This window comes from Panthera onca, chromosome F2 (genome assembly GCF_046562875.1).
Source record: "Panthera onca isolate mPanOnc1 chromosome F2, mPanOnc1 haplotype 2, whole genome shotgun sequence".
In the NCBI taxonomy this organism is placed as follows: Eukaryota; Metazoa; Chordata; class Mammalia; order Carnivora; family Felidae; genus Panthera; species Panthera onca.
In genome coordinates, this window is record NC_138356.1 from 48429334 (window position 1) to 48449603 (window position 20270).

General features: G+C 38.0%; 1 protein-coding gene across 7 annotated transcripts in view; it reads right to left on the reverse strand.

Annotated features, from left to right (window-relative positions):
* Positions 1 to 20270, reverse strand: part of UBR5 (ubiquitin protein ligase E3 component n-recognin 5) — a 137438-nt gene that overhangs the window by 92702 nt on the left and 24466 nt on the right. For all 7 annotated transcript variants that reach the window (XM_060611046.3, XM_060611048.2, XM_060611047.2 and 4 more), the window contains exons 2-5: positions 2843 to 2887; positions 2384 to 2465; positions 1810 to 1886; positions 811 to 930 (exon numbers count right to left, since the gene is read on the reverse strand). In XM_060611046.3, the coding sequence (XP_060467029.1) occupies positions 811 to 930; positions 1810 to 1886; positions 2384 to 2465; positions 2843 to 2887 (324 nt within the window). The remainder of the gene's footprint in view (positions 1 to 810; positions 931 to 1809; positions 1887 to 2383; positions 2466 to 2842; positions 2888 to 20270) is intronic.

Genomic DNA, 20270 nt, shown 5'->3' on the forward strand with positions numbered 1-20270 from the left:
TATGATTTCCTTAATTTGACAGCTTATCAACTTTAGATAAAATGGAAGAGTTGATTATCTAGTTTAAGAGGTATACATTTTATAAATAATCTAAAAAGTAAAAATAAGGTACAAATTTCCAGTTATAAAATACATAAGTCATGGAGATGTAATGTACAACATGATGACTGTAGCTAATATACTGTATTATTGCCTATTTCAAAGATCTTAGAAGTCCTCATCACAAGAAAAAAAAATTTTAACTATGTATGGCAATGGATGTTAAGTAGACTTATTGTGGTGATCGTTTCACAATACATAAATATCAAATCATTATGTCATACATCTGAAACTAATATAATGTTATATGTCAAATATATCAATAAAAAACATAAAAATACCTTTATTAAAGGCTGTCAGGTTTAGTCACATGATTTTCAAACCTCACTAAATTAATTCAGAAAGAACTACCAAATTTGGATACTAGAAAGAAACAAACGTTAGATTTTTTTACCCAAGAGTTAGCACAAGTAAGACCAAAGGCGGCATCACTGAAAAACTGAAATAACACAAATGACATGGTAAGTGATATAATAAACACATCTCAACATTAGACATTTTTAAAAGGTCAAGGGCCTGGGTTAATTGTAATTAGCCTGCATGGGTTATTTTTATCACACTGCCTCGCCAAGACCCATGGGAATGCCTGCCCAGAGTTCAGGAGTTTCCTCACTACAGAGCCGGATAATATTGAAGACAATCAATCAGAGTGAGAGCATTCACAGAGCGCAGGCCCAGACCAGTGGAGGCCATCAAGTGGTCACAACTTACCCCAACGTGTTGCCTGCCAGCCTGCCCAGAGTCTCAGAACCTGAGAGAAACCATGGGGAATCACTTGTCCTCCCAGGCCTGGATGTCCTCCCTGCTCCCGAGTTGCTGTTCAACTTCGACCTGGGGAGGGGAAAAAACAAAAACAAAGATGGGAGGTAGAACAGCTACAGAACAGGTCCAAACTGCCTAGGCACAAGCCTGGGTCTCCCAGCCTCACTACCCTGGCAGTGACTGTGCTCAAATACCAACCCCACAAATTCTCCCACTGCTCCTCCTGGAATGTATACTTCACATCAAAGAGCAAGCCTAACAAATCACAGGCTCCTGGCAATCCAGCACTCACTCCTGGTTGAAAGCGTTTTCATGGTTTAACTGCAAATGAATTGTTCTTTAGATTTTTTAAAGGAATCATGCTTTCCTTAGAGGCAGTCAACTGAAATCCATCATACATTATCCAGTAACTCTTTTAATATATCATCATTTATAAAGACTGCAATTTTAAACACCATTGTCAATCTCAAATTGAGTTACTGGATTTGGAAATATTAAAAAGGAAAAAACACGGAGTGCCAGTGCTCAATTGGTAGAGCGTGCGACTCAGTCTTGGGGTCATGAGTTCAAACCCCACATTAGGTGTAGAGATTACTTAAAAATCTTAAAAAAAAAAAAAAAAAAAAAAAAAGATCTAAAAAGTCATTTCAATCAAAGAGCAGATCTGACTTGGGACCTACCACATACATAAATCATTCTTCTGGTAACAAACTTCTGTTAAGTGATCCACTCTTCTGCTATTTTTAATGCTAATATTTTAGCTATAAATCACCACTTGCAGAAAAATTAAAATCAAACTACAAAATAACCAGTTCACTATTTTAAGTCCCTCATTTTCTACAATGCTTTTTTCTTAAACTTGAGGGCTATCAGAATCAAAACACAGGTTTAATATAATATCTTTTAAGAGCTAAATACTTACTAAATGCAAAGGGCATAATGTCTTACCCATCGTTATTATCAGGTTTGCCTAATTCCAATCTGTCTGGCTGTACTGAAAAACCGATCCTGCAAACTCTACCATCCTGAAAGCAAAAAAAAATTAAAAAAATAGAAGAAATGGCCCAAGTAAAAATGTGTATTAAAATATGAATTTATTCAATAAACAGATTATGTCCCCATCACTGTCAATTCCTAAGACAACATATAAGCTCCTTTCCAGAAGGCACTCACACCTGACGTGCACAAGTATGTGTTACATACATGATCAGGATAGCAGCAAAAATAAGGTAAAGTATCCCAATCTAACAGAATTCAGAGTAAGTAAATGACTGGATATCAGGAACTTCTCCATTCTGTTACTAACTAGTTTCAAGCTGTAGTAAATCATTTAAGCTTTCTCTGAACCAGAGAATGTACACAATAAGGAAATAGAACTGGGTGATCTCTGAAATAACTCTTGCAAGAACCTTCTATTTTAAAAACAGAAAATTTTCTGGCTTAAAAGGAAGACACATGATAATGCACAATTGTTACTTTAACTGTTCCTTTTCATTTCTGTATCTTACAGTAAACGATTTACCTCAAGAAGAAAGGCAGCATGATTTGGTCCTACCACACACTGTTTGATAGTAGCCTGTTCCAATACATTCAAAGGGGGATGGCTAGGGAATAAAAAAGAAAGACAAAGAAAAATAATTTTTTAAATGGCAAACTCATTTTAGGGTTGGTTGGTTGTTTGGTTTTTATCCAATTAACCAAAGGAAAAGATAGCTGGCAAAACTTGTTTCTAAAAATTATTATTTACATATCTTAAAGCAATAGTGAAAAATAATAATTGCGATATCCTCATAGTTACTGTATGTCCTTGGTCTGCCAGATTTTTAAAAAACCAGTATGAATAGCACCTATAATTCAAATGAAACGAATTAATAAAAGTTGATAGCTTACAATATTCTTAGTAGCTTCTACCTAAATGAGTTCTTTTTCCTAGTTAAGAAAAATCGTTTTCAGAAAATTTAAAATACCTTAAAACTATTACCTGTTTAAGTTGTATTTGTTCAGTTTCTCTGAAACTTCCCGTAACCTTTAAAAACAAAACAAAAGGAGAATAAACTACATGTACCAATTATTTTTAAACAAAAATAGTTCTGATAGGTACTCGTATCATTATTTGGTGATTTCTAATAGTAGCACACAAAGAAATTTGCTATGGCAAGAATGTTTTTATATTGTCTTTGACTTTTGTCCCAAGAAAAGAGTCACAAGTCAACTCTACAATTCCCTCATTTCCCTACACTTCCCTCATTTCCCTACAATTCCTACTTTCCCTCACTGCCCCATTAGCAACTTCAATAATAACAACATTAATCCCTTTTTACAGATGAGGAAACTGAGGCTCCTAGCATTTATAATACAAAAGGTGGCAATAAAGCTGGTTCTTGAAGCAACACCGATGGAAAGCCAGTTTTTAAACACTGTGTGCTACATATGTCAAAAGAGATTCTTGCATATCTCTTTGTACATGTATACCATGGAATGAAACTATGGAGGAGCATAGATCTATTAAGAATTTAACATAATGGGACAGAAAAAGCATGAAAGCCTAACTGACTTAAGACACAGTCTCAAGTTCCTGAAGGACCTTCTGATGCAAAACTGTACAAATTAAAACCTCCACGTCATCTATAAAACACGAATAACACCTCCTCCCATTTCTTTTGCTTTTTAATATTTCAAGCTATTATTTAAATTTTAGTTAATATATAGTATAATACTGGTTTCAGGAGTAGAATTTAGTGATTCATCACTTACACCGAAAACTCAATGTTCATTACAGCAAGTGCCCTCCTTAATACTCATCACCCATTTCGCCCATCTCCTCCCTCCATCAACCCTCAGCTTGTTCTCCATAGTTAAGAGTCTTTTATGGTTTGTCTCCCCACCGCCTTTTGTTTCCCTTCCCCATGTTCATCTGTTTTGTTACTTAAATTCCACATGAGTGAAATCACATGGTACTGGTCTTTCCCTGACTGATTCATTTCACTTAGCATAATACACTCTGAGTAGCTCCATCCATGTCATTCAAACGGCGAGATTTCATTCTTCTTGATGGTTGCATATTACTCCACTGCACATATATACCACTTCTTTAGCCACTCATCGATGGACATTTGGGTTTTTCCCATAATTTGGTTAATGCTGATAATGTCATAAACACTGGGGTGCACATACACCTCCATCATTTCCAAGAGTGTCAAGTATGCTTCGAAAAATCTCAAAGGGCTAAATAACTAGAAGACATTAACTCATGTTATCTATTATGATTTTGCAGTTTCTCTCAAGGAAACAGTCTTGAATATAAAATATTATAATACTAATTTAAACTAGGCACTTCTGTCAACTTCTATAACCAAAACAACTGCTTGGTCTTTGAAACTTTTTCATAAATAATTCTCTTAAAACCAATTTTAGAAAGCAATAGAAAAAAATTAAAACATTAAGAAACTCCATGAATTTTGCATTCGAACAAGTGACAAAAATACACAACTTCAAATTTCAATAATTTGTACTGACAGGTGAGAGTGGTATACATACTCCAAAAATACATCATAGCTTAAAGCCAGTTCAGGATTAAAAAGCTGCCACAAACCATATTATATGGGCAAATAATATGTCGGTAAGAGATTCTAGTAGGACCCAGCTGTCTCTCCACTTTACTTTATCCTATAAATTCTATTCTCTGTTTAATGCTGAGGAACATCTTTCAAACACTAACATATATACAGTTACTTTCCAATTCTGAATCTTACTCCTAAGCAAGAATTACTTTCAGACGATGCCATACTTAACTTCTCTCCCACTCACTGGTGACTTTATTCTCACTCCCAAAGAACAGCACTTGACCATGTGTGAATTGGCCCCAAAGAAAATACATTTTCATTTTTGTTGCCTACCGTTGGATTTACTTTCATTAACAAAATGTGTTTTCCTTGTCCAGTCAAGTCAAGCCTTTTCACCAAATCCCAGTTTGCTCATTTACAAGGCATGCTTCTTCTACATTCCAAGAAAAGATAAAATACCTTAAGAGTAAAGCATTATGGGATTCATGAGCTCTGAAAGAAGACCAACTAGAAAATGGGGATAAAATAAACTGGAAGGCTCTTTCAGAACTCCTGGAGCAAAGGGGCAGAGTTGGAGGGAAAAGGCTAAGAAAGGTGTTACTTCCTAAACAGAACAGTAGTGACACTTTGAGAAGGTATGTGTTTTCCTGCATACAAGTAAACCCATTTCAACCCCATTCCTTTTTCTTCAACCAAACTGAATGGACAACTTTCACAAAGTACACAGTTGTGGAGGAGAGAGAGAGAGGAGTTGGGGCAGATAAAATTTATCAAAGTCTTTTCAAACTGCGGAATAACTGATTTTAAAAATTAAATGCCGCTTTCACGGCTCCAAATATCATTCCATGTACACAGTACTTGTAACACTAAATAAGCTTTGAGAACATAAAAACGCTAAAAGTACTAAGTCAAGAACTCAACAGCAAATTTCAGGCCACTGAGGGGCTGGTTACTACTAATTTTCTAATCTTAAAAATCACAGTGGACTCCTCACCACATCTGAAATGTACACCATCTGTACTGGAAACGATGCCTACAGGATAGCAAGAAATCTGGGACTTACTCCCAGCTCATCTACTACTGATAGGGCTCATTTGAGTCTGTCAGGTTTCATGTTCTCACCCTGTAAGGGAAAATGTGGCTCTTTTCAGTCCTGGAATTCTTAAGAATGAAAAGCAAATACATATTATCAGTGGGGAATACATACCTACAGTTTACATGAGAATAGCACCTACTGTCATATTCAATTGCATCTAACCCATCTGAAACTTTCATATACAAACTGATTTTACATGGACATTTAGGCTGTTTCCCCAAGTATCAAGTTTTTTAAATTTCTTAAATTTAACCCCAAAATTTACAAAAAATTTATCATTCTTGCAAATATCAAGACTGTTACTAGTACTAAATTGGTCCCCTAAGCATAAATCCCAGATAATCATGACAAAGAAATCTACAAACAAACAAAAAAGGAGTATTGGGGTGCCTGGCTCAGTAGGCTAAGTGTCCGACTCCTGATTTCAGATCAGGTCATGATCATGGGATTGAGCCCCCACTTCGGGCTCTGCGCTGACAACCCAGAGCCTGCTTGGGATTCTCTCTCCCTCTCTCTCTCTGCTCCTCCCCTGCTCATACTCTCTCTCTCAAAATAAATAAACATTAAAAAATAAAATAAAATACAATAAAATAAAAGGGTATTTAGTTCCCCCTTTTACATCATAGAGTCCTCAGCACACACACAAATCACAGTATCACCGCAGACCAAGGATCACATTCATGTACTAAGTTACTGAATGTCTATACATGATTATTAGGCACTCATCTACTTTAAAGGATCTTTCTCCAAAGGCTTACAATGCTTAAACTCATTAACTATATTCTCTCTTGTAGCAACATGAACAAAAAAATCTCCCTTGTTTTTAAAATAAAAGGAAAACTACCCTAGAACTCACCAAATTCCATTTCAGAATAAATCTTTACATGTGGTTGTGATGGAAAACAATTTTAAGAGTACAGCACAATATTACAAAATAACCTCATAACTCAACATTTAATCTCATTCAGGGACAGGCAGGAAAGCCTTTGTGAAGTGCCTGTAACACACAATGGATAGGCTAGCAATAAGCTCCCGACAATGCTTAGTACTCCTACACCAAAGATTTATTCTATATTCCAATTCAATAACCTATTTCATTCCTTTAAATTTATAGGCATTTTACAGATCCAAAGGCTGGAATTTTTTTCTTAAAGCACCAATGTAAGGTAACAGCAAACTGATTTTAAAAAGAGACAAGAGGGGCGCCTGGGTGGCTCAGTTGGTCAAGTGTCCAAATCTCGATATACTGGCTTAAGTTGTGATTTCACCAGTCATGAGATCAAGCCCAGCACAGCCCCACTGTCAGGCTCTGTGCTGAGCATGGAGCCTGCTCGGGATTCTCTCTCTCCCCCTTCCTCTGCTCCTCCCCACCCCATCCCTCCCCCCACTTGTGCGTGCATGAGGGCACACTCTCTCTCTCTCAAAATAAATAAATATTTATTTTTTTAATGTTTTATTTATTTTTGAGAGAGCGCGTAAGCACAAGCAGGGCAGGGGCGGGGGGGGGGGGGGGACAGAGGATCCAAAACAGGCTCCATGCTGACAGCAAAGAGCCTGATGTAGGGCTCAAACTTGCAAACCTCAAGATCATGACCTGAGATGAAGTCAGACACTTAACCGACTGAGCTGTTCAGGCACCCCAATAAATAAGCTTTTGAAAAAACAGACAAGAAATCAAAGTATAACCTACTAGACTCTAACATATTTCATTGCTGCCCTGAAAATCCTCTATAAATTCAATCTCCTTTTCCCCAAATATAATATTCTAATTTCAAAGATAATTCATCTTCTCACTGAGCCTCAACTGGTAATAGCATCAATGCAGGCTCCTCCATTTTAGAATTCTCTATCTACCCGTCACATATCACACCTGCATGTTCAGACCTACATACCCCTACACTGAATGAAACCTGGTGGATTTCTAGCTGAATTTCTAAAACTAAAAAATGGTATATTTAGATCATAGAAAGGCTTCAATTCTCCAGGATGGAAAGATATTCCTGACACACCAGCTAGCTACTACAAGATGACAGCCTTCACAGATCTGCAACTGTAAGACAGGCTACACCTTCCCATGTTTCATGTTTACCAGTAATTACCTTAATGATGGAAAACTGACAAAATCTGCCACCAGTACATTTCTACCAGCATCACTCCTACTTATTTCAGGACCAGCTCAAATATTACCTCCCCCATGAACTTTTCCTGACAGCCCTACTTTTCTTCCTACAGAAGTCAACAACTTCTCCCAAGCAAAGACGGGATAAACCAAGTCTTTCCCCACTCTTCCGCTTCTTTAGACACAGTTCCAACAGTGAAAAATATATAATAATACTTGTATATAATCCATTTCAGAAGAAGAAAAGGTTCCTGATCCTAATCTCAACAAAATTAACCCCCTAGGTCTTCCACCTCAAACTAAAGTTTAAAACAGGCAAGAGGGGCGTCTGGGTGGCTCAGTCAGTTTTAGCATCTGACTTCGGCTCAGGTCATGATCTTGTGATTTATGGGCTTGAGTCCCATGTCAGGCTCTGTGCTGACAACAGCTTGGAGGCTGGAGCCTGGAGCCTGCTTTGGATTCTATGTCTCCCTCTCCCTCCCTCCCTCCCTCCCTCTCTCTCTCTCTCTCTCTCTCAAAAATAAATAAACTTAAAAAAAATGGGCAAGAAAAGTGCAAATATACAGATTTCTTTTAGGACAGTTGCCCATATACCTCTTATAAGCAGACGAGTTAACATACAGAAAACGTTTAATAACTCACCACTTAACCCAATAATCATTATTATCATACTGCCTTTTTTTTTTTTAATTTTTTTTTTTCAACGTTTTTTATTTATTTTTGGGACAGAGAGAGACAGACAGAGCATGAACAGGGGAGGGGCAGAGAGAGGGAGACACAGAATCGGAAACAGGCTCCAGGCTCTGAGCCATCAGCCCAGAGCCCGACGCGGGGCTCGAACTCACGGACCGCGAGATCGTGACCTGGCTGAAGTCGGACGCTTAACCGACTGCGCCACCCAGGCGCCCCATTATCATACTGCCTTTAAAGTGACCTCACTCCAACCTTTACCTATCCATCCACAGAATAAAACTTTTGCATACCGTTATCATTTTATTTTGGAATAAATGGTTTAATAATCCATATAAAGAAACAACAGCCAACAGTAGTGTTTACCTACATCACTAAATCGTACAGTAAAAATCTGTGCTCAGATTATCTTCTTGTAGAAAAAGAAAACACTGTAGGAATATTGCTGGCATTTCCCCAGAAGAAAACTCCCTAAATCTTAAAGCCCAAAACTCAAGAAGCAATGAAATTACAGATAATGTTGCTAGACAGATGGTAGAGATAGGAGTCAAACTTAAGGCCTTTTCTGCTATATCACCCTGCACTTTTCTAAGTATAGGCACTCAGTCCTTAATTTTCACATTGTTCTTTTACACAACTATGGCATCATACTATATACACTGCCACCTCTGAACAGTCTCTTTGCATGCCAGCTGCTCAACATTCTCACTGACATCAAATTAAAGCTATCACATGGTGATCCCACCTGCCAGCCACTGTCACAGGGAGAAAAGGCTTTGTTTTGGGCAAAATTACCAAGGGCATTTTTACATCATCATTTAATTGTGCCAGCATCTAGTAAGCACACCCTCCCCCACCAGATAACTGAAAACCTGGTGCTGCCTTATTCAATCCAGTCCAGAGGGCATCCAACCCCAAAACCCCTTTTCACACAGTCCCAGAGCAAGGCAACAGGAAACCACCTAAGGCATGTTCCTAGGGAAGCTTCTTTAGGAGGTCTTGGGTGTAAGATGGAAGGGGTCAACAGAGTCTTCTCATCTACACTGTGGATTTGTTTTTCTAAAACCTTTCTTGCTACCCACCCACCCTGTGTTATGACTGAAATATTGGGAGCTACAGATACCCTGACCAACAGGATGGCAGGGAAGAACCTGGAAAGATTAGGGCTGCCTTGGCCCAAGCAAGAAGCACCAACACATTAGGGATGATTCTCTTATCTCTGTGATCATGAAAGACTTTTTCATTGTATGTCTGAAATTTTACTTCAAGACATTCAACTTCTGGATACATTTTTTTTAAATTCATTTTGTACTGCTTCTAACTGAATTTAATTAACACTGCTCATGGGTTCCCCAGCTTCAGGATTTCCAAAATGGCGAATGGGAATGGGAATGGATGAATAATAAGAGAAGCAATGTAGCTATTTGGACAACACACACATGCAAAAAAAAAAAAAAAAAAAATTACTATACTTCATTTTCACAGCAAAAATGTGAGGCCATAATCTTATATTAAATATAAACTAAATAAATTTAGCTCTATTAAAAACTCCTATTTTTGTCCTTAATTTTCCTCATGTCACAGCTGACCACAGAAAACTTCAGAAAATTTAACACTAAGGAACCAAAGAATAAGATTATGGTAAAGACCAAAGAGAAACTAAAAATTTACCAAAATACTTCAGGCTTCAAGAACACAGAGACCATTAAGTTTATTTCTTTCTATCTCCTATGAAGGGTTTTCTCTGAAAGTACATCAGAATCCCTGGATACATGTTTTTCACCTCCCCACATATTCCTAAAGAGTCTTCCCAACAGGGAAGAGTCTCCCTTCCCAACTCCTCATGTACTTTAAGGATTCTCAAAATTTTATCTTAAAACCACTTTACACTCTTAACAATTGAGGACACCAAACTGCTTTTGTTTATAAGAGTCAGAAACACTGATATTTATAATATTAAACACCGAGAAAATATTTGAATATTTATTTCAAAAATAATAAACTCATTACATACGGACAAAAATTACCTTATGAAAAATAACTATTTTTCCAAAAATATTTGTGATGGGAATACATTTCTACTGTTCTACATTTTTGCAGACCTCTTTATTATCAGTCTTAATATAAGATAGCTAGAATCTCAGATTGCTTCTGCATTCAGTATGTTACAGTATATTGTTTTGGTTGGAGTATGTGAAGAAGAGCTGGCCCTCTTCTTAGAAGTTAGAAAAGGGGAGTGATATTTTTAATACTCCTTACAGGTCACAATAGATTTTCTTCTTTGATATTATACCAAAACTCGACAAGTGATCATTTCTTAAAGGTTGGCAGCAATGTGAAACCTGAAACCTACCACATCTTTTGCCCGTGTGTGAGTCTAGAACAGCATGCATTGGTCATTTGGAAAATAATGGTTGACTGACTTAAACAGATCTTCAAAAATCATGTTTGTTAAAGTCACTAACGATCTACAGGGTCAAACACACAATGATGAATACAAATTTCCCAAAATTCTAATATGTGACTGAAAGCTCACTTTTATTACTGACAACAAATAGCTTCAGCTGTTTTCCTTGAAGTGACAGGCACACTACGGTCATTTTTGAGAAAATGTCTGTCAAATATCGTCTTTTAAGTAAAAATAGTATTCTTGAAGAAAGCAGTTAGTTCGGCTTGTAACTAAAACAACTGCAAAGGTGGTTTTCCTCAAGGCAGCCAACGTTCTTTTCATTTCGTCACACTACGTATTAAAGGGGCAGACATCCACAGGTTAAGATTTACTGCTTCACCAAGAACACCCTTGAGTGAAACTGGCTTTTCTTATCCTGTAAGTACAAAAAAGTAAAGAATACAGTAATTTTCAATACAGTTTGGTGCCACTACTTTGATTTGTGCTAAGAAGCCAGTATTTTACCCGCCACTGCTTTTGAACAATAGCACAAATTTCAAAACAGTGGAAAAGACAAAACCTCAGTATTATTATGAAGGTAGTTTTGACCTGCAAGGCCGTGAGAGGGTCTTAGGTAGGGATTCAGAGTCAACAGACCACATTCTGAGAACTGCAGTACTCTATTCCAAAATGCATGGTGCCATTAAAGTGGCTAATACTAAAGCGATGTTGGAAAACAAGTAATTGTTCATTCTTCTTACTAATACAGCCACAATAATCTAATTATGCACTTTTAAAATAGTTTTTAAATTATGCATATTCTTTGATACTACACTAAAACTCAACAAGTAATAGTTTCTTAAAGGTTGATTGCAATGTGGAATCTGAAACCCTATTAATGAACTTTCCATATTATTACACTAAAACCCATTTGTTATATACTAAAACCCACTGGTCTGTCTTACACTTCGAATAAATCATTTGCCCATACGTGATTCCATTTAGATGTACAATGGCAGAGTGAAGTAACATGAAGTAGCATAAAACAGATTTAACTTTTTAATAGTGCCTCCCTGATAGTATTAAACTCCTATGAAAGACACTAAGTGACTATAATTCACTTGCCAATGGTTTTCAACAGAAGAGGCAGCAGTGGGGACAAAGATACAGAAGAGCCTCCCTAAGATTTATATACAAAAGCTATAGTCAATTACTAAAAGGGGGCAGAGGGAGCCTCACAAACTGCCAGCCTACAGATGTACACATGATGCTGAATCACATAGCATTTTAAATTTTCTAAAGATTTTTAAAGATTCTTGGCCAACATTTAAACGTGGAGGATTTCACACAGAATTTCAGGTTTTTAGCTTTTGAAACATGAGATCTACAAACTGTGCTTATTCCCCTTATGGTGACTAGAGAGGTACCCAGGACTGCAGGCATCTGGGTTTGAGACCACTGATATGAAAGGATTACTCCTCCCAACCTCTGAAGAAAGTATTTGCTTGCTAAAGAGGAATCTGATTACAGTTTTATAATTCAAATCTCAGCGTGTACAGTGATCCCTAATATATCTTTGCTCAGCCATAAGCACATTTTATTTCTTTAAATTTGACTTTACAATTTCTAAAATAGTGGTCTGACTTTTCTCACTTTTTGCCTACCCAAAGAGAACTAAGCCAAGCAGACAACATCTGACTTTACTATTAAAAGACCCCAAATCACACAAATGACAGCTTTTACAGAGGGAAAACCCATCTGTCAGCTTCCTGAAGGACAATTATAGGTAGGACTTCTATACATACTTCACACTTATGGAGATGACAAATGCTAGTTTATGTAATATGTTCACTTTGCCCTAAAGAAATGATACAGGACATTCACCTTCAAGATGCATTCAAGACCAAAAAGAAAATAAGTTTCTAAATAAATACTATAAATTCATTAAATGTCACACATTTTTTTAAATGGGAAGTTCTTTACACTATTTCCCCTAAAATGGTTTTCAGTCAAAACCGTTAAAAGAGTTCTAAAAAATGGGGCACCTGGGTGGCTCAGTCGGTTAAATGTCCTACTCTTGGTTTCAGCTCAGGTCATGATCTCATGGTTTTGTGAGTTCAGGCCCCATGTAGGGCTCTATGCTGACAGCATGGAACCTGCTTGGGATTCTGTGTCTCCCTCTCTCACTGCCTTCCCCCAACTCATGCTGCCTCTGTCTCTCTCAAAATAAATAAATAACCTTTAAAAAAGAAAAGAGTGCTATAAAATTAAAATGAGAAAATTCACATTACAGAAATGTTCTCTCACAGGAGAAAAAAAAAATGGCTTTCTACTTACAAATAATTTCTTCCCCTAACCTGGAAAATATCCCGCTTACAAACTCCTATCTAGTGTCATGAATAACATTTTTCCTAATAAAATGAAAAGGAGACCAAAATCCCAAACTCCTGTGCCATTTGAAAGTCAAACACATCTCTGAAAAACTAAATGCCGAACACAACAAAATGAGTCATTTTCCTTTAAAGCCAAAATACCATGTTATTTTCAGCTCCATTCAAAACAGGAAAAGGGAAATACACATGCCAAATGGACAAGAAATTTGGTAGAAAAAGATACAAGATACAGCCTTTATACATTAATTCTTCTTCACAATTGCTTAAGTCCTTCTAATTCCAACTTGGTTAAACAACAAGACTATACACACCTACAAGAATCAAACTATACTAAACAGGTTGAGAAGACTTCTTTTGAGCCCCCATCCAAAAAGCATAGCAGCCAGCCAAATATTCAAGAGAAAATTCTTGGTTTTCTTTACCCTTAGGCCATATCTACATTCTGAATATCGGCAACATCATTCATTAAAGTATCTGCCAGATGCAGCTAATGTATTCAAATCATTATAATCCCAATTTTAACTCTACATACAAATCGAATGTGTCATGAGACAACTGATACACATCACAGGACAACTACTGACATTTGGCAAGTTATTTGATCCCTGAGATAGAACTGTAAACTGAAGTAAAATACCTGCAATGAAATCTGACTTTCCCAGAGAAACAAGACAATTAGGACATTATATTCATAACCAAGGATCTTGATAACATTAACATCAAAGATGAAATAGTTTCACTGCTTTTGAAATGGTCATCTTACATTCCTGAGCTGCCATTCCATCTGCCCTAGGAACCACAGCTGCAGTCTTGTGAGAAGGGGGGAGGGGGGATGAGCTGCGGTGTCAGACAAACCAACCTGGGTTTGACTCCATCCCTACCATTAACTGGCTCTGTAACTTCGGGCAAACTTACTTTAACCTCCCAGAACTTGGACGGTCTCTTGGTCTGTTAAATGGGGATAAAACCACTTGTCTGGTAGTGCTGCTATAGGGTTAAAGGTAATTTTGTGATTTACCTTGGAAAGAACTAAGCATTTAAATGCTCAATAAATGGCAACCATTATCATTACTGAACTATATTCTATATCCTCAGATAGCCTGCTATATTTTGCAGCTCAAGCCAAGTTCTGGCTTAACTGGTTGCCAACCTAAATAGGGCCCAACTCTAATCCTGAGATCAAGGGTAGGAGGAACGTGAGGATCCAGGGAATGGGATCCAGAGAATGAGAGCGAAGTCCGGGAATTCTTGGTGTTAGAAATCTGTATATGCACAATAATTCCTTTGTTTCTTGTGCATGGGTTTTTATTTCAAAAAGCATGAAAAATTCCTCTTCTTGCCCCTACTACCTCTCTAATTTCATCTCTTCGCTCTTCCAGAGCATTCTATACTCCAAACATCACTATCCTCTCACAATTCCTTAACTAGATTATACTCATAAACTACTCTCTTATTTTTTTAAACACATCTATTTCCTCAGCTTAGAGTAACTACATGCCACTGCCTTCTACACATCTAGCTACGAGCCCCTCAAGGCTAGGCTGAAACAACCTGGGAAACCTTAACTTACCTTTCACTCCACACTAACCTAGGCATTTCTCTGAATCCTACTTTATACCTGGGGGCACACTTCCTCCAGAGCACTTCGTATGATGTAACTACTTGTTTGATGAAGTATTTGTCTCTTTCGCAGCCTAACAAACTGTATGAAGGCAAGAAGCATGTTTTACTAACTTCCAAATCCCCAGGACCTGGCACAGAGCAAATCCCTAGTAATGTGTGCCAATGGATGGGTGGCTGAACCAATGAATAGACATTCATGTCTTGGCTCTAAGTTGCACACTGCCTCAAAATGATGGATTCATAGCTATTTTTAAAGATTTTTATATATTCTCTTATGTGACCAATATTATAAGACCAGGTTTTTAAAAATACACCAAAGGAATGTTGTCCTACAAAATAACCCCCTGGAGTCTCTGCCCTAATTCAAATGGCCCTGCAAGACCATGAGGAATTTATGAAACTCTTGGAGAATCATCTACAGAAAGAGTTGACCAAACAGTGAGGAAAATCACTCAGTACTTTTCAGCCTAGGATACTCTCTCAGTCCCCTTCACCCAGAGAGCAGTCTCCTTCTTTTCCCCTCCCTCCCTCCTTGATGGTTTAATCTGGGTTGGTGTTAAGGAAAAGTGATAAATGGGCCAAAAGGAAGTCGGAAGCAAAGGGAAGGGAGAGAGACAGCTCATCAGTAAGCAAAATTACAGATAAAAGTCGGTGTGCAACCTCCTATTTAAGCGCCTGAAGTTAGTAACACGGATCTAATGGGCTCAGTGCCTTAAAATACAAACTAGAGAAAGTCTAATCACTGGACATTTATTGGCAAGTAATCAAACAAAACACTCTAACTAAGGTAATACCAAAACAGGAAGAACTGGATATAAATGTCTGTATTAATTTTTTGACTGGTTTTGTTGTTGTTGCTATTTAGCCATTCACCGGCATAAAAGTGGCCATAACGTCACATTGAGTGGCAGCCCTGTCCTACCTAGATACCCGCAAACAGCCCCGGGTTTTGAGTCTCAGCTCCACCATCACAAAAAAAAAAAAAAAAAAAAAAAAAAGAACATGACCTTGAATAGGTCATTTAACATCTGCTCTCAATTTTCCACCCCTGCCAAAAATGGTTGTTACCATATCTGTTTCAGAAAGTTGTCTTACAAACTGGGTAACACACCACATGTAAAAGTAACATGTACCATCTTAAATAATAGTGCCTAAATCTAGCTCATCATCACAATCTCTAGGGAACATTTTAAAAGACATATTCCCAGGTTCCACCCAAACCTACTAAACCAGAAATCTCCAAATGCAAGGCCCTATAGTTTATATTTTAGCTAAATAAGTTATGGCACACACATGAAGTATCTCTGGAAGGAATAACATTAGTCACCTATGAGAAAAGGAAGTAGGCAGTTAGGGAACAGAGCAGGGAGGCAGACTTTTCACTGTGTGCCAACGTACACTTTTTGAATTTTAAAGCACATAAACATATTATCCACTCACAAGCTGGATTTTTTTTTTTTTTTCATTTCTAAACACCCAAAGTGATTCTGATGATTAACTACCTTTGGAAATCACTACTCAAATCACTACTTTTTTTATATATACATACATACATATGTATATGTATGTATGTATAAAGTTTATTTATTTATTTTGTGAGAGCGAGGAGGGATGGGACGAGAGAGAAGGAGAGAGAAGATCCCAAGCAGGCTCAGCACCCATGCAGGGCTTGATCCCACGGAACTGTGAGACCATGACCAGAACCAAAATCAAGAGTTGGGACACTTAAACTGAGCCACCCAGGCACCCCTGGAAATCACTACTCTTAAATACAACAAATACAGGTAAGGATTGCTTAAAATAGTCACAGGATTAGTAGTCCATTAAGAGAGGCATTAAAATCCTACTATTTCAAGTTTTAGGAATGTTACTTAGGATAGCTCCCGCTCAGAAATTCACAATTCACATATCTCTCTTACACTTTTATAAGCACTGCAATAAAGAAACCCATTTAACTATGCTTAATCTTGTGCTTCTCAAACTGAAGTTGAACAGGACACACTGTTCAGGTCATTTTTTCTAGTAAGATCTTGGGGAACTAGAAGACACTGGTTTAAGATCCAAGTACCCAGGGTGCCTGAGTGGCTCAGTTGGTTAAGCGTCCGACTTTGGCTCAGGTCATGATCTCGCGGCTCGTGAGTTCAAGCCCTACATCGGGCTCTGTGCTGACAGCTTGGAGCCTGGAGCCTGCTTCGGATTCTGTCTCTCTCTCTCTCTCTCTGCCCCTCCCCACGTGCATTCTGTGTCTCTCTCTAAAATAAATACATAATTTAAAAAAATTAAATAAAAAAAAAAAATCCAAGTTTCCTAACGCAGAGACCATCTCCTTACCCCAGAACCCTAGAGTGCCTAGCACACAGAAAGCCTCTCCAAAATGTAGAGCTCAACAGTGACAGGCTGTCTTTCCTAAACCAAAACTTTTCCCTTTACCTAAACCAAAACTATGTCCCAATTTTCTTATTGTTCAAGGATTTAAAAAAAAAAAAAAAGTAAATAGCATAAATACTCCTAACATCCTACTCTGCCTAAAATTTTATGGTTAGAAAACACAACTATCTACAACAGATCATTTTTAAATCCAAATAATATGGCAACAGGCATGTTTATTCCTTAAAATGGAAAAATAAAAGATCTTTATGATTTGAAATTATCTACTTGTAGGAGAGGGCAAGATTTCAGTATCATTTTCCTTCTACAATACAAGCAGACATTTGCTAGGCATCTTTATTTCCATGAAGCCAGACTAATCAAGTAAGCCTTACAATCAAACTGCCCGACAACCCCACTTATTAAAAGAACATGTTCACCAGTGTACCTAGAGGGGGTGTGAAAGCTGTATCAAACAGCTTCTTTGAAATTTGCACCTACTAAGAGTTCTTAACATTGGGTCTCTCATCCAGAAAGCCTTCCTTTAGGTATAATTCAGAGAGCTAAACCGGAAGAGTCAAACAAATGTCAAAACTACAAAACACCAGGGTCAAATTTAAGAGCTTTACCAGATCCCTTTTGTTTTATCACCAGGGAGCACAAATGAATACAAAGTTCTTTCTGGCAACACAGCTACCACAGCCAAGGCTTGGCTCCCAAGTTTGGCCTTCAGAAATCCACCAATAAATGCTTCCCATTCTTCATCTTACAATAAACACTCAACCCAATAGAAGTTGACTTAACAGGCAGTGTCCGATTTCCAGACTGACATCACTGACAGAGAGTTCTGCATCCCAGCTCAGTCCCACTCTCTTCATCTCACAACCACTTAACACCCACACACCCACATACACACACACACACACACACACACACACACACACACACACAGTGCTTTTACATAGCGTGTGGATAATGATGCTTTAAAAGGGCTAACCCTGGGGAAGATTATGAAGGACATCAGCCTCCTACCTGCCAATCCCTATTTATCCTCCCAAACTGCTAAATTCTTTCCCCATGCTTTTTTTAATGCCTGAAAATCGCTTACTAGCCAGAGAACTAAGTTCTCAATCTTGCAGCACCAGGAGCTAGCAGGTTTACTGGTTTGATCAGCTACCTCCTCTCTGCATAATAAACGTCAATCCCCCAAAAGGGGAAGGTGGTGGAGTAATTTGTGAAACACATCCGGACACTAAACTCATCTCTAGCCTGGCACTCTTCAGAACCGCCTCCGTCGCAGACCTGTCCTAGCAAGCGCTGGGCTAGAACAGGAAGGCCTGCAAAACTCAGTCGCCATCATCAGAGCTGAAACATGCAGCGTAGCCCTCCCGTTTCCCACAAAAATAAGCGGCATCTTTATAATGCTTTAATGCTGACAGAGCAAAACAGCTAACAAATCGAACAAAATGGAGCCAGTCTACGATGGGAATACAATTGGGAAAGATGACCACTTCACAGTAAGACCCTACGGTCGCTCTGTCCAGCACTAAATTCTTTGTACTTTCCTCCTCTTAACCCTGAGCATTTCACCAAGCCTGATGCGGACAGCCTGTGGAAAGGCCTCCCACAGGTTTGGGTGCTCCTGTTCTTTCTCTTCCTTCCATCTGAAGCTGAAAAAAGTGGCTAACACCAAAACAAACAGAAGGAACAAAATGTATTAGCAAGTAGTTACAGATTACGATGTACAGGTATGCGGACCAAAGGGAGGAAAAATGGGTAGAGCAGAGCTGGTACAGTGAGTTCACTCTGGGAAAACCTCCCCTCCTCTAAATATACAGCCATGAAAGACAACTGTAGAGAAGAGAAAAACAAAAGACAAAGGTGACACCACACATGAGATAAACATCTCCTCAGGAGGGAAATGAAGCCCAAAGTGCTCCCCAGTGAGTGACCCGGTACCAGAGCAGAGTTCCTCACGAGGAAGGGCTGCCGGTTTTGTTGAAAACACTGCAGCTGAAAATTTTAACGGTAACCACGAAAAGAACAGAAATACAATCTATGGCTTCCAAACCAAGAAGGAAGAAAAAGGGAAGGGAATGCAGAAAACTAGGACTCTAACAGAAGGAAAAAAAGCAGCAGGATAAAAGATAAGAAAATATGAAATCCAGATAGGAGAAATCAATCTACTTATTCAAACTGCTCATCCCACAATTAAAAGTCAAAATTTATCAGAGTAAAGAAAAGAAAGTATTAAGAGGAATAAAGAGACACATTACATATCAATCAAAGGAATAATCCACCAAGAACATTAACATTCATAAATTTGAATACTCTCAACACCACAACCTCAAAAATACACCCAAGTAAAAACTGACCATTTGAGAAATGGTCAACTCCAAGGAGAGATTTAACATACCTCTATCAGAAACTAATAATTTAAGCAGACAAAATACATATTAGTAAAGACAGAGACTTTGAAAAGGTATATTTACAAGCTTGAGCTAACAAATATATAGAAACCTGTCCCCAAAGGGGAGTCACAGATTTTAAGGTATAAAAAAGCATGTTATCTCTGACTTCTGGATTTAACAGATAAATAAAATTTCCTTCAAATTATAAAGACAAAGAAAAGGTTGCCAACCTTTCATACTGCCAAATTAGATGGGGGGGGGGGGGGGGGGGGCGGGAGGGACACCATTACCAATACTTCATAAAGAGATTACTTTAAAATTTGGAAAGTAGTAAAAACAATCTCAAAAATCTTTTCTCACTAACCATGAACTGGTTAAAGTTTCCTGAACTGTGAACATTTTCTTAGAAACTGCACCAGCACAGAATTATATTTAATTTGATTTCAGGAAAACAAACATACAGATTTTTAATATCAAGTCCTTGATGTAACAGTGTCCTCATTTTCCATTTGAGAAAACAGCAGACTATAGACATAGAGACTGGTTACCTGCAATTGTCAAGTAAAAGGTGGGAGGGAGGGTGTGAGACAAAACCTCTCCAGGCCTCTACTCTTGCTGTCATACCAACACCTGCCAAGGGTCCCATTCAATCAACAATACTTCCTGAACACCCAGAGTATAAGGCCTGTTGTGAAGTATTACAAGTAAATAGCGCTATAAAATGCCCTAGGGGGGGCAGGGAGCTGTATCAAACCACG